The sequence below is a fragment of the Sciurus vulgaris genome (genome assembly GCF_902686455.1).
Source record: "Sciurus vulgaris genome assembly, chromosome: 8".
NCBI classification, from domain to species: Eukaryota; Metazoa; Chordata; class Mammalia; order Rodentia; family Sciuridae; genus Sciurus; species Sciurus vulgaris.
In genome coordinates, this window is record NC_136468.1 from 88084574 (window position 1) to 88098823 (window position 14250).

At 34.3% G+C, this 14250-nt stretch overlaps 1 protein-coding gene and 1 long non-coding RNA gene across 5 annotated transcripts in view; both read right to left on the reverse strand.

Moving 5' to 3' along the window:
• Positions 1–14250, reverse strand: part of SKAP2 (src kinase associated phosphoprotein 2) — a 172103-nt gene that overhangs the window by 141528 nt on the left and 16325 nt on the right. For 3 of the 4 annotated variants that reach the window (XM_079150582.1, XM_079150583.1, XM_079150584.1), the window contains exon 4: positions 11680–11787. In XM_079150582.1, the coding sequence (XP_079006708.1) occupies positions 11680–11787 (108 nt within the window). Of the gene's footprint in view, positions 1–11679; positions 11814–14250 lie in introns of all 4 variants that reach the window. The other variant, XM_079150585.1, reaches the window with a different exon arrangement.
• On the reverse strand, positions 1317–6736 carry LOC306668411. Its single transcript, XR_013765865.1, has 2 exons — positions 6484–6736; positions 1317–6422 (listed from the first exon to the last, which is right to left on the reverse strand). It is a non-coding gene; the product is annotated as an uncharacterized lncRNA (long non-coding RNA).

Consider the following 14250-nt stretch of genomic DNA (forward strand, 5'->3'; position numbering starts at 1 on the left):
TTTTCCCAGGTATAAAATTTTTTCATTCTCACATGCTCACTATTTAGTCAATAAAAAGAAGCTAAGATACAGAGAGGTAGAATCGTTCTGAGCAAAGGCATAACAGATTTGCTACAGAAAATTTAACTGCTAACAGTTTTCAACAGAAAATACCCAATTTAAAAAATGATCATGTATTTTAAATCCCTAAAACTTCCAACTGCAAATCCTACAAAATACAACTTAGCCAGTGAAGCATGTAAGCTACACAGTACAGAAGATGGATGAGCCCTCATGCACACAGCTGTTTTAAACACAGAAATAAAACATACAAAGCAATCTTCAAAATAGACGGGATAATAATAACCTGAATTTAATACATCCCTACGATCAGTCAGGAAGTATTCTAATTTCTTTATGTGCTTTATATTTACATAAATTTATATTAATCATTTTATAATTATACTGAATTTGTTAATTTTAATTTATATAATCTTATATTTAATCCTTGTAACAGCGATAGGATACGGGTACAATTATTATCCTCATTTGATAAATGAGGAAACTCAGCAACTTGCTGGAGGCCACAAACTTGCTGGAGGCTAGTATGTGAACACAAACAAAATGATTCTCAACCACTATATTTCATTTTTAGGGTAACTGAGGTATGTCTCATATCTGCCAAAAAAGGGATGAAAAAGAAGGGTAAGCAAAGGTTCTGCAAAGCTCCATTCCCATATTTTGAGCTAGTTAATAGGCAGTTTGGATGTCCACTGTTAGCTCAGTTCCACTTTCAAACCCAAACTTATCAACATTTTCATCTTCTCCAAACTTGTTCTCCAAATTCACATTTCGGTCAATTTTCTTAGTCATTAAAATTTAGAATTTTATAATCATCTTTGGTCTTTTTTCTAAATTCTACACATAGCTACTACCTGTCTATTCGTCCTCATATGTATCCTCTCCTTTCAAGTTTCATTGTCCTTCTCATGGTCAAGTCTCTGATCACTGAACATATGGCTTAATGGAATAGCCTCTTATCGCACTGACTAAATCCCCTACAATCCATCTATATAGCACAACTACCTATGTCTACCTAAAATACCACTTTTCATCATACTGTCTAGCTCAAAAGTCTAAAATGGATCATTACAGAATCAGCTCCTTTTGAGCATTTAAAGTACTCAATACTTGGTTTTTACCTTGCCTAAAATAATTAAATCTTTTTAAAGAAGCAGAAGCCAATTCATGCCTTAACTAGAGTAGCTCAGTTGGTGGTTGAATCGGTACCAAAAGCCAGAGCCACTCTCCATGCCACTCTGGTCAACCTCATCGCCTGATCTTCTCCAACCTTTCTTAGTCATGTTAGTCTTTCCATATTTCCTCAAACTATGCTCATTTCTAGCTCCATTTCTTCTTATTCTCTGTTCCCTCAGCTTCTCAGAAAAGCATTCTTCCCTCCACTTTCTACTAATTAAAATTGCATCCAACCTTATTAAATTCTAGTTTAAACCCAAGCCTCTTCCACTGATACCAGTATGCAATGCTTCTTTTTCTGATCTCTTGGAGTATTTATTGCCAATGTCACACATTTCTGAATCTGAATAGAGTTGGTAAGGCTCCTAACTGTGAAGTATGCATTCACTGTACCCACAGTAAGACTACAATTCTTTTAGGGGAAAGGATGGTTCTCTGTTATTGCTTATAGAATCCAGGTTCTTCCAGAAAGTTAAGTATCTATATCCAAGGCCAGATTGGCATATTTATTTTGATTTCCTCTTGACTGGTGGCCAGGGAGCTTACTTCTTCCCCAAGGAATTATTCTAATAGACCAGTTGTGAAATAGGATAAAGCAGTCTCTTGGTGTTATTAAAATGGCATTATAGATTGCTGAAGTCCCCCTGGAAAAATATGTGTGGTGTGTACACATGAGAGAGAGAGAGAAGGAGAGGGAGGGAGAGGGAGAGGGAGAGGGAGAGGGAGAGGGAGAGGGAGGGAGAGCACGCTTGCACACACATGGTGCCAGAAATTGAGCCCAAGGGACTTGCATATGATAAGTGAGCACTAAGCTACACCCCCAGCCCCTTTCTGAATGTTTTTAAAAGTTCTGGGGGTATAGTTCACAGTGGTAGAATGCTTGCTAACAAGTGTGAGGCTATGAGTTTCAATCCCCAGCACTGCAATAAATAAATAGTCTTAATCACATCAATAGTCAAGAAAAGGTATCTTCAGTGGATAAAAAATTCCAAGTAATTCCTAGCAAGTAAAAAAGAAAAGACTGGAATGATGAAGTTACAGCAAGGGACATCAAAGCCAGGAAGACACCGAGGGGAATGAGGGCAAGTTTTCAGGAAGAAGCGGCAGAGATGCTGTAAACAGAGTGACAGTATGAGGAGGAGGCACTCATTAAAGAACTGTAATCAAACCAGCAAGAACCATTGAGTCCATTCTCAAAAGTAGCTGGCAGTAAAGGTTTGTGTGTGTTTGGGTTAAATCCTGAACTCCACCCTCTAAACAAGGTATGCTAGCCTGAGGACAGTTCCCAGTGAGAACACTGGAGCCCAGAGAGAATTCGAACAGAGGGTCACCCAGCACCAAAAAAAAAAAAAAACATGATGGAGAGGGTGAAACCCTTTAGCTAGTAATGAAACAAAGGCATTTAACTTTCTCACGTAATATCCTACTTACTTCAGCAATTTGGGGGGGGGTGGGTACCAGTCTGCCTCTCTGTTCCTCACTAAGGTGCCTTATAAGCCACCTTACTCACTCTCCAGGCAAAGTCCCATTCAGACTTCCATGCAAAGAAGAGCCTTCTAGAACAGTAGATTCGCAAAGACTCCCACACAAGCTTCCTCGCCATTCCAGTAGCTCTTCACTCCTAAGAGGATTCCTTCAACAAGGATCTCCAGACCTTCAAAGAAAACTTAGTGGCATGAAGGAAAAGGACCAATGTTCAAAATCCAACTTGCAGACAAAAGCAGTCAATTTAGAGTCAGGAAATCAAATATAAATGTTAGAGAGCTTAACACTGCAAAAATAATGTCGTTTTTAAAAAACCAAAATTGAGGAGTGGAAAGAGAGATGAGAAGAAGGCTGGGTGTGCTAATTTCTTGATATTTCAAAGTAAAATCAATAGGCAGTGAGGTTGGTACATTAAAAAATAAGAATATATCATAAGCCAAGTATGATAGCCCACACCTGTAACCCTAGCTGCTCAGGAGGCTGAAGCAGGAGGATTGCAAGATCAAGGTCAGTCTGGACACAGCGAGACCCTGTCACAAAATAAAAAATAAAAGGGTCAAACTCAGAAAGTCAAGGGTTGTATATTTTCTCTCATATGTGGAAGGAAGAGAGGAAAAAGGAAGATGGAGGGGTCTCATGAAAATAGAAGGGAGATCAGTAGAGGAAAGGGACCAGGAGGAGGGGAAGGAGGTGTAGTCGGGGGAGGAAGAGGGGGAGGAAGGGAGGAAGGTGGGAGAAGAGGAAAAGAAGATTAAGTCAAAAATTAACACAAAAAGAACTAAGAATAAAATAATAAAAACTTGGGAGGCAGAAATGGGAGAGAAGCTTTAAGGAAGTATCCAGCGTTGTAGGAGTCAAAAAATACCATTTATAGTTGGTCAAACAAGACCAAGAAGTGTAATTTGTAGTTATTCTAATATGTTATACATACTCTATCCCACAAATAGGTATAATTACTATATCCCAATTAAAAATGAAAATATATTTAAACATAAATAAAGTTGCTCTGGAAACTACAGAAGAACCTGTAAGAACAGTGGCCTCTGGGAAGCAGTCCTAAGGGTAGGATAGGGCAGAAATAAAAAGCTATTTCTTTGTATTGTACACCCTCTGCTTTTTTTTATTTTTAACCACACACATGTCTTCTATAATTTAAAAACAAATGCTAGTTTAATTTTATAATTATCATGGAGTAGAAAGACCAAAGAAATTGAAATGTTACTCAGAATTTAAAGTTCTAGTCCTTTCTCAGTCTCCATATTTTAAGTTTAAAAAGGGGAAATGTCTAGAGACTGAATTAAAAAAAGGGAAAATGTCTCCTTAAGAGGTAGTTCTGAACTACCTCTTAAGATTAAAAGACAGAAATTCCATGAAAGAATCTGGCAGACAGTGCCAGACTTATTAATCAATATTCATTTTAAACCTTGTAATCCTTTTATTTCCTTGAAGGTGCTACTCTAACCATGGGCACGGCCACCTCCATGTTAGGTTTCCTGGAGAAAAGGCACTCTCCTTGGGGTCCTATGCCAGGATAACACTCCTTTCTACATCCAAATTAGTCATTTCATTGTCTTAATGAACTCTGCTCTTTGAGTTTGACTCTAAACTCACTCTTTGGCTCAATTTGTAAACAGGACGCACAACCAAAGACAGGAAGCCCTAACTGTAATCTCTCCGAACTCAAAGAATGGAATCAAATCCACATGTGCACATTAAGAAAGATAAGCCTAAATCTCATGAGAGATGATACTCTAAAATAACATCTTTACCCCTGGCCTGTGCTGATGCCTCAAGATCTATGAGTGAGGCTTGGACTCCCCTGTGTTAAAGGCACTGCCCCTATGAACATGCAAATATTCTAAGGAATAATTTATCAGAGCCTTACCTAGCAGAGTTTGAGGAGAAAGAAACTCTAGAAAAAGGTTCCAAAATGGGACAACTACCCACAGACAGCATCCTTGGAAAGGGGCCCCTGTACAGCTTAGGAAGCTACAGTATAAGGGTTTCAAGTGACAGAAACAAGTACTGGAAGTGAAGGCAGGTGACCACAGAGATTATTTTTCACCTACCTCAAGGTTTTCCCCAGTGCAATGCCTGGTCACAAATGTTCATGAGCAGCCCGTACATGCAATTGCTTGGTTGCCTTTTTTTTTTTTTGAGCTACAAGAAGAGTCAGTATGACAAATGCCTCTAGAACAGAGCTCCTCAAACTCTGACATATACTTGGGGATCTTGTTAAAAGTACTGATTCAGATTCAGTAGGTGGGGACAGACATTCAGTACTTCTAATAAGCTCCTAGGTGATGCTGACTCTATTGAAGTCCAGACAGTATGCTGAAAAGGGAGATATGAAAAGCACTTCCCTTTCAGCACACTGTCCAATACTCTAACCCAGGCTCTTGTCAACACCCCCTGAAACAAAAGCAAAGTATCTAGCCAGGGAAAAGGGAAAACGTAATGGCTTTGAGAACAGCACAAGCCCTGGACTCAGGCAGAAAGGAATTCAAATCCCGGTTCTACCACTTGGTAGCTATAAGACTTTGGGCAAATCGTATTATCTCATCTCTATCCCTAGGTTCCCTCAATTGTCAGATAATAATAATATCAACCTCACAGAGAGCCTGTCAAGATTAAAAATAAATAATACAGGGTCTGGGGTTATGGCTCAGTGGTAGAGTGCTCACCTAGCATGTATGAGGCACTGGGTTCAATCCCCAGCACCACACATAAATAAATAAAATAAAGGTATTGTGTCTACCTACAACTAAGAAAAAATTTTTAATAAAAATTAAAAATACATAATATAGCACAGCATTTGTCTTGCTGATTCTACTAACTGGTCTTTTTGCCTTAATTCTAACTACATTTAACTGCCAAGGCAATACCCCCAAATATGCACTCACCACATTGGTAATTGCTTCGGGAATCTGTTAATGGCTACCAAATCAAAGGAAAGCCCTCAAATGAACTTGGCATTTAGTTCCTACTGTAAACCATGCATTTATCTTCAAGAGCTCCTACTCCTTCCTATTCAACCTTACCTCTGCTTAACACCCACAAAACCTATTTTCTTCAACAAATCACCTCACTGTTACCATTAAGTTTACAATTCTAAAATGCAGACAAAAGCATTTAGTGCTCTAGGGAAATTCCAAATACTTCACTGCACAAACCAGAAAACAAAAACCCAGAAAGGTGAAGTGACTTGTCCTTGACCACACAAATTATCATCAATGAGTATTAAAATCTGATTGCTGGAATTCTACTCCAAATTTTGTTTTCAGGATCTTTTCCCACTCTCTCCAGAAACCTTCAAGCACCACACAAAACTTAAATAAAAGTCCCCCCTTTACAATTTACCCTAAAATCATTCAGAATTTAGGTATAAAGTTTAGGCTTTGTTTTATTCACACATATGACTGATTCAACCAATAAATTAAGAGAGTAAAATCAATGAAACCAATTATTTGCCTTGGTATAGATCACATCATAGAATATAGCAACACATAATGTTTATTATTTTTGGAATCAAGCTTACTCTAGATTACTAGAATGCTAATTATCTTATTTTAGGTGACTGTCTTTTCCTCCCATCTCAATTACATATTTTTAAAAAATAAGAACTTTATCTTACTCCTCTTTGAATCCCTCATTGCCTTATCCAGATATCCTGCACCCTTCTTCATGTATTGTGTAAATAACTGTAAATAAATAAGATGCACTGTTTTTCATAATGTTTTTCACAATGTTGAGTTGTATTACTTTTGCATTCTTTCTTATGTAATTTATTTTGCCACAGTCTCATTTGCCCACTTGTTTTACTCTGATATAGTTTCCCATTTAGTAGCATAAAACATAGAAAGATGATTCTTAATGGCTATGTGCCTTTATTTACTCCTTTGTATCTTTGTATCACAAAGATATTTCACATCTGTGTGATTTATATCCTCAATATATATCTTTAAGGTTGGAAACATGTTATTTACTTTTTTCCTTTCCCCAAACTATAATCCCCTCCCTTCTGCCAAAATTCTCAAAACTATGCTATACACATTAATAAGAAATAACTAAAATAATCATTGTTCTTACACTGCTAACACATGCACAAGCTAGCAACTAGGTATACCAATATAACTATTAAAGTTTTAAAACACAAGTATAATATTAATATGTAAATACACAAAATATGTTCAAGTTGGAAATTAAATTCTTAGGGGGCCAAGGGTACAGTTCAATGGTAGAGTGCATGCCTGGCATGTACAAGGCCCTGGGTTTGATTCCCAGACCACAAAATAACAATAAATAAATAAATAAATACTCAGAATAAAATACAAAGGTATAATTTTAAGTATCAAAAACCACATGGGGTTGTAGCTCAGTGGTAGGGGACTTGCCTCACATGGGTGAGGCACTAGGTTCAATCTTCAGCATCACATAAATAAATAAAATAAACGTATTGTGCCCATCTACAAATAAAAACAAAAAATATTTAAAATAGAAAAAAACTACATGACCATGGTAGAAAACCATTTACTTTAAGTGGTTAATTTACTGAAAGCTTCAATCTTTTTCTTATAATATCCTGATTGTAAACATTATTTCATTTTCTACTGAGACTCAGAAAAATAAAACATTTATTGCTTGACTTTTATAAGAACTGATTAGTGCTACACCTAACTTTACACACACACACACACACACCCCCAAAGAAAACTTCCTCAAAAGCTTGGTACATTAAATACATGAATGTGCCTATGGATGTTTTAGATGCATTATGAGCACTCATGATATACAGGCATCCTAGAAACAATTCTTTTAAAATAAATCTTCTGGGATATGTGATTTATATGTTTCATAAACCCAAATTTTTATACATAGGATTTTCTTAAAATAAGTTAAATCTAAAAGGAAAAGATATCATATAATATTTTAAATTATGATCAAAGTAGTTTAACCATTTCTAATTCCAAGCTTTAAAAAAATAGCTCCATTTCTAAACAAACACTGTTTCATATAAACCTATACCCTTGCCAATGCCCACAGCTTTATTTCATTTGGAAATTTTCAGTTAGGAAGATACCCGGACAATAAATGATTCTTCTATATCTTTAGTTTCATTTTAGCCTTCCTACATTCACACCCTAGAGGTTCCAGATTCTTATCCACAAAGTGATTATGGTCTAGGACTGAATCAGATTTGTAACAAATGTCCACTGGGATCCTTCGACCTATCATTGATGAGCAGAGCCAATATGTCTTCTAGCTCACTGAATCCTTTCACCTACCTCAGGGACTCTCCACAATACTATATGGTTAGAAGCTTTCTTTCACAAATGACAAAAATAAATGAAAAATGATTTCAGAATAGAAAAATGGAAACTTAAGTCATTATATAGTGTCTAAAGGCTACCTGATATCTACGACTTGGTGCCCGAACATTGTAACATGTGTACAATAAAGAATATTCTTCTTTAAGGTTTTAAGTCTCATTATCTCTAACAATATTAACACTGCAATATATCTCCAGTCAAAGGATAAGCATAAAACTTCCAACAGTAATCTACAATAGCTTAGAAACCACTATGATTCGTTTTTTAATTTTCCAGAAAAAATAAAGCATACAGCAAATAAAATAAAACTTTTAATAAATATGCTTTCTAAAAATATTACCATACAAAAATGAAGCTCCGATAGAAGTCATATAATCATTTATAAATAAAATGTAAAGTCTTATTCTTTTTCCTAAAAGGTAATTTAGCATGGCATTTTATCTCTCTCTCTCTTTTTTTTTTTTTTTTGCAATTGTTCTTAGAATGTATTTCTCTTAAAAAAAATAAAAAATTGTCTCCAAAGAGAAAGGAGAAAAAATTACAAAGTACAATATTTTTATGTTACAAGACACACAAAAATCTGTCACCATTTATGTTACAATTCTAGTCATCAATAAGGTACTTTTTTTCAATGTACCACTCAAAAATCAATTATATCAACTCTTTTGTATAGAGAAGCAGCACACCTTTCAGGCAACTAGTATTAATGAGTGGACATGACTATAGAATCTCCATCTGTTTCTGTGACAAAGCTGTGGCTACTCTTAGTCTCTCATTGAAATTCCATTAATCTGATGTACCAAGGTCCAATGCGAAAATCAAAACTCCATCTAACCCTTTATCAGCTCACAATAACCTACAAGTGAACTCTGCCTGTTAGCATGCAGCAAGTTATGATTTTGCTATCAATCAGGCAGCTGGCCAATAAAAAAAAAAGAAAGAAAGAAAAAAAAAGGGCAAGCTGGAAACAGTGTGTCTGGCAGGGTTTGGAGATTTTGTTTTTGTTTTCTGTTTTCATTCCTATTCATTTTCTATACGGTGTCTGGACCTTGTGAGATTATGCATTATTCTCCTTGGCTGTGATTTAATTGCTACCAGCAATCAAGTCGAAGCATCACTGAAGTGTGCTTGAATTTCATTAGAAGATATAACTTATGCTACTTTCCTACAGTACCTAATAAACCATAAAGAAACCAAAACACATATGGCTTGAGGGAATAACTGGAAAATTAGGTGGCCATTTGGGAACTGAGTGAACTTTTGAACCAGAGGAACAGAGAAAAAGAAATATTAAAGGGAAAGACAGACTTAGAATGCACATAGAGATGTGCAGGTTTGACCTTTTCAGTACCTTGAAAATTACATTAGCATTATGAAAAATACATATCATGTTTAGAGTTTATAATCCATCAAAGTTCAGATACTTTGTTAGTGCCTACCATAAGGTAAAAGTCAAAAGGACAAAACAACAATCTGATTTGACAAAAGGCCTTTTGGTGACCTGTGCTAAATTGGTTATACTTATTGTTAAATGCATTATCTTTTTTTATAATTAATACATTATTAGACTGAGGTCACATAATAAAGGAAAATTTACTCAGCAAAAGAAAGAGAACACAGACAAAAATCTAAATTGCAGGGAGAAAAACTGAGATGATGAGATGTCTTAAGAGTAGATTAAAAGTCCAAGTGGTAGTTTGAAAATTAACCTAGAAAAACATACTTAGAAGAAAATGTGAAACCATTAAAAATCATGTTATCTATATTTAAAAATAAGTAATACTAAAAGTTAAATTTCTGATTTGCTTAAGAATTTCTTAAACATTAATAGTATGAACCAATATTTAACGAAAAAGCTGGTGTTATAAAAAGTCATCAAATATTCAAATATTTATAATCTTTTAACAGCAAATATTTTTCATGTTAACCTATTTCCTGTATATTTGTTTATGAAAATGTGATAAAGTTTTTACTCTTAAGAAAACATAATAATCATATAAAGACAATATAATATAATAACAAGTCACTGTGTATAAAACTCTCTTGTACATATTTAATTGCTGGGGTTTTTTTTCTTGCAATTTTTAAAGAATGCATATAATGCTCCCGTGTACATCAAAATATTTATGCTATTTTGAGACACTCTAAGGATATTTACTCTATGAGAACATTCTGTGTGCATGTGTGTGTTTATCCCCTGAGGTATAAATACTTTGTATATGTGTACGTATACAAATACACACTCATTCTTAGCTACCAACATTATACAGAGAAGCAAAACAAATAATTGAAGAACATCTGAAAAACAGTACAACAAAGATGATAATTCACTGTTTGACCAGAAAATATTATTTCCTCAATTATAAATCATTTTCTAACAGAAAAGGTTCTGAAGATGAGGGTAGAAAAGATGATGCTCTGTTTTGGATGATAAGTACAAATGAAGAGAAATGTACATCTTTGTAAAAGATAAAAAGGAAATATAAGAGAAAAAATCCCTTATTTTAAAAATAGAAATTAAATGTAAAACTCAACATAAAATGGATATGATTATTATTGCTACACATTGTACAAAGTTATGGATATAAAAAAAGATTGTTTTGTTCTGAATCAGTGGTTAGAATGTTTATCACTTATGCATGTACTTGACTTATCCCTGTTCTGCAATAGACATAATTTTATACCTCATAAAAGCAATTTATGTTTCCAAAGGGAATAATCTGGATAACATAAAATGTGGAGTGCTCTGTTGCAGGAAGCATATTTTCATTCAGCAATTGTATTTAGAGATGGAACTGCACAGTTTGATCATCATATAGTGGCAGAAGACATTACTCATTTCTATGTCTATGTGAAACTTTGAGTGCCACAAATTAATATGCATGGCTAATTTATCGATACACATTCTTAATTTATAACTATATATCACCCTTATAAGGTTTCTATCATGTAGATGCACTCAATTGGCTATAACAGAGAAAGCACATGGTGTACTAAAACAAGTTCCATAACTTTGGCAACATTCAATAGTTTTTAGAAATTACTAAGAGATAAACAATCAACTTTATTACTAGTTCAATTAATACAAAAATATTATAATATTACTGCATAATATAAGGCATTTTTAAGTGACAATCATAAAAATGAAAATGTGTTTTAAACGAAGCATTTGATAAAAACTGTCTCAATGTGAAAAGGCAATGTAAGAATAATTAATTTAATATTTTATTAACTCATTTTGCAAGAAGTTTTCAGAAAAAAAGCTCAAAAACCTTTTTCATTATTTATAAAATAAATAATACAGCAAACCATTAATGCACAATATAATTAAGCAAGAATCTGATAATATCAAACTAGCCAACAAACTGTTACTAATAATATTCGCATGGTAATGCAAACACTCTCCTAATATTCTAAAAATTTTCTAGAAAAAGAAGCAACTACATTTTTAGGGAAACCTCAACTAGGACCACTAGAGAGAGCTCTTCCGTTCCTTAAAAGGTTCTGGTAAAGGTGAGTTCATGGAAGCCTCAGCCTTCAGCTCTCTGATAAGACCACTACCTCCACAAAAAGCACTGCTTTGTGTTAAAGTGGCAAGAGGTAAATTCTATGGAAAAACGTCACATACCATCAGAGGGGGCTTCATCATCTTTGTCATATCGTTCTGAGGCTAATGAAATAGAGTCTGGAGGTCCAGCAAAAGGGTCATCATATTCTTCCCCCTCTTCTGCATCATCTGTAAAAGAATCAGAGAAATGCCTTCTATAATTTAGCCATCTGAACTAATGTAACCTAGTCAGAAGAGTTAAGTTTTACTATTAAGTTCAGTCACTGTAATGGGAAAACAAAACTTTCTGAATGAGGTTAAAACAGGTCCTATTTTAGTTTGTATTCATTGTTATGTAAATGTGGTCAGTTTCTCAAAACCAATAGACAACTGCTTATCTGTGACACGAAAGGATACAGTCCCTAAATTATGATGATCTCTATAAAGAATTCAAAATGTAGAAGCAAGATAAAACAAAGCATGTACCCAAAACAAATAAAAAATTAAAATATCAATACCCCCAAAGATGGAAAGTACAACAAAGAAAATAATTCAAGTAATTCCATTTACCTACTCAGTAATTTTGAAAAATGATAATGAGAAATTGGTGATGTGAAGCCATATGAATACTTTTTATTTCATTAAAAATCACAGGATTACATTAGGGTAGATTAAAAAGAGTTGTATTTTTAAGAGTTGGAATCCTTAATGGGAAAACAGATTTAAAACTCATATAATCCTTTTAAAATTCAAACGAGATGATTTACAAACACTTTGTGTTCATTCAGTAGTATGTTGTCACCCATTTTTAAAAATGTTCTGGCCGGTTTCATACTTGATTTCCAAATCCTAAATTGGTTTGTTTGGAGTTTGTCTGCCTGTTTGTTTTAGGTCATTCAATCCCCCATGATAAGATCTTGTGGTTTGGGCTTTTTCCATATACTTAGTTGAAATAATGTTTTAATAAAACGCTGAATCAGCAATTTGCTAGCCCAGTAATATACAAGCACTCATTTTTTGCACAGATTCAACATTAAAGAAAAAGTATGTTTAATACTGTTGTCAAGTATCTAACCGTTAACAATTCAAGTTACCTGTTGCAGATTCAAGAGAAAACCAGCCACCTCAGGGGTGTTTCAAAAGTCCTGGTGAAAATCCCAGCAGGGAAGCCTAGAGTTCTATAGCATTACTTTTGGGCCACAGTTTCTGGGCAGATCCAGGTTAAAGCTATTAGACTCTTCAAAAGGATGTCTATATCCCCTGACACCTATTTTGCATGGGTACCTCCCTATTTTCCAGCACAGGAAAATTTTGATAAAGCAAAGAGCCTCTTTTAAGACATGAAGACAGCAAGAGCAGAATACAGGGATGGCTATCTTGTCATTCTTAGGATTTTACCTCTAGGTGTACAAAATATGATAATGGTTCTTCCCTGATTGAAATTCCAAAGAATACACATAAATACTTCTCATTCTTCAGATTTCAACTTATCTTTCTTTTGACATGTTCCAAGTACTTTTCAAAACACTCAGTGATTCCTTATAATATTTCTCTTATGAAAACAAGAATGCTCAGATATCAAATATAAGGTAAGAAAGAATGTGAAAAAGAGCTACCAAAAACATTTTGAACAAGTTATGATAGTACATGGAATATGCAATAGCGGAGGTCACAAAATTCTCAAGTTACTTTCAGTTGCTAGAGTATCCTTATATTCTTAAGAAATAACTTCTATAGTATGAATTTTCTGAGGATGTCTTGTATCGCACACACTAAAACAATAAAACTTGATAAATTTTTAAAAATGAAGGTATCAGGATACTTCAAATACATCATCAGAACTTAGCACTTAGTATATTATGCTGTTATGACTACAAAAAACAGCAAAACCAAAGAATATATGAAAAGTATTTTTTAAAAATTCATATTCTCAGGTTTAAATTTCAAGCTCTATGTAGAAATGAATGGGTAATTTAAAAGCTTTGAAAATCAACAGTAGTTTATTATCCTTTGGTAATGTTCATTGTAAGTTTTATGTGTACACGTGTGTAAAGTATATTATAAACACACACATACACATAGATGCACATACCAATCTGCATTTGATATATGTTATATATTACGCATATAAAAAGATCATTATTAGGCTGTAAACTGAATATTTAATAAAAAGAATATTCTAAACAAATTGGTCACTGATATGTTGAAGACTTCGGTGATTTCTTTTTTTAATCTTTTGATTATAAAATTGTCTTCCATTTTGCCCATTCTAAGAAATGCAGTTAACTGAAAGTATTATTTTTCAAAAACTCAGTGTGACATTTATCTGAGAGAAAATAAATTAACTACTGCTATTGGCCTGATCGCTTCCCTCCCCATCCTCATCCCCAACTTCCTTTGAATTCACTCAGAAAGTAAAGCATCAATGTGGCATCGTACATGGAAGCCCCTTTTTAACAACTGCATTAAGAGATATGTACTATCACTTTTCATTGTGACCTTCTTCATCTTATTGTTGGCCCAGTGATGGATGACCCATCCCTTTTCCCCCCTCACTAATCTTGTTTTTCAACCCAATAAAGTAAAAACTGCTGTCTTATAGGGAGCTTTAACTGAACACAGGGGTCGCTGTTGAGTAGTGCAAAGCATTTT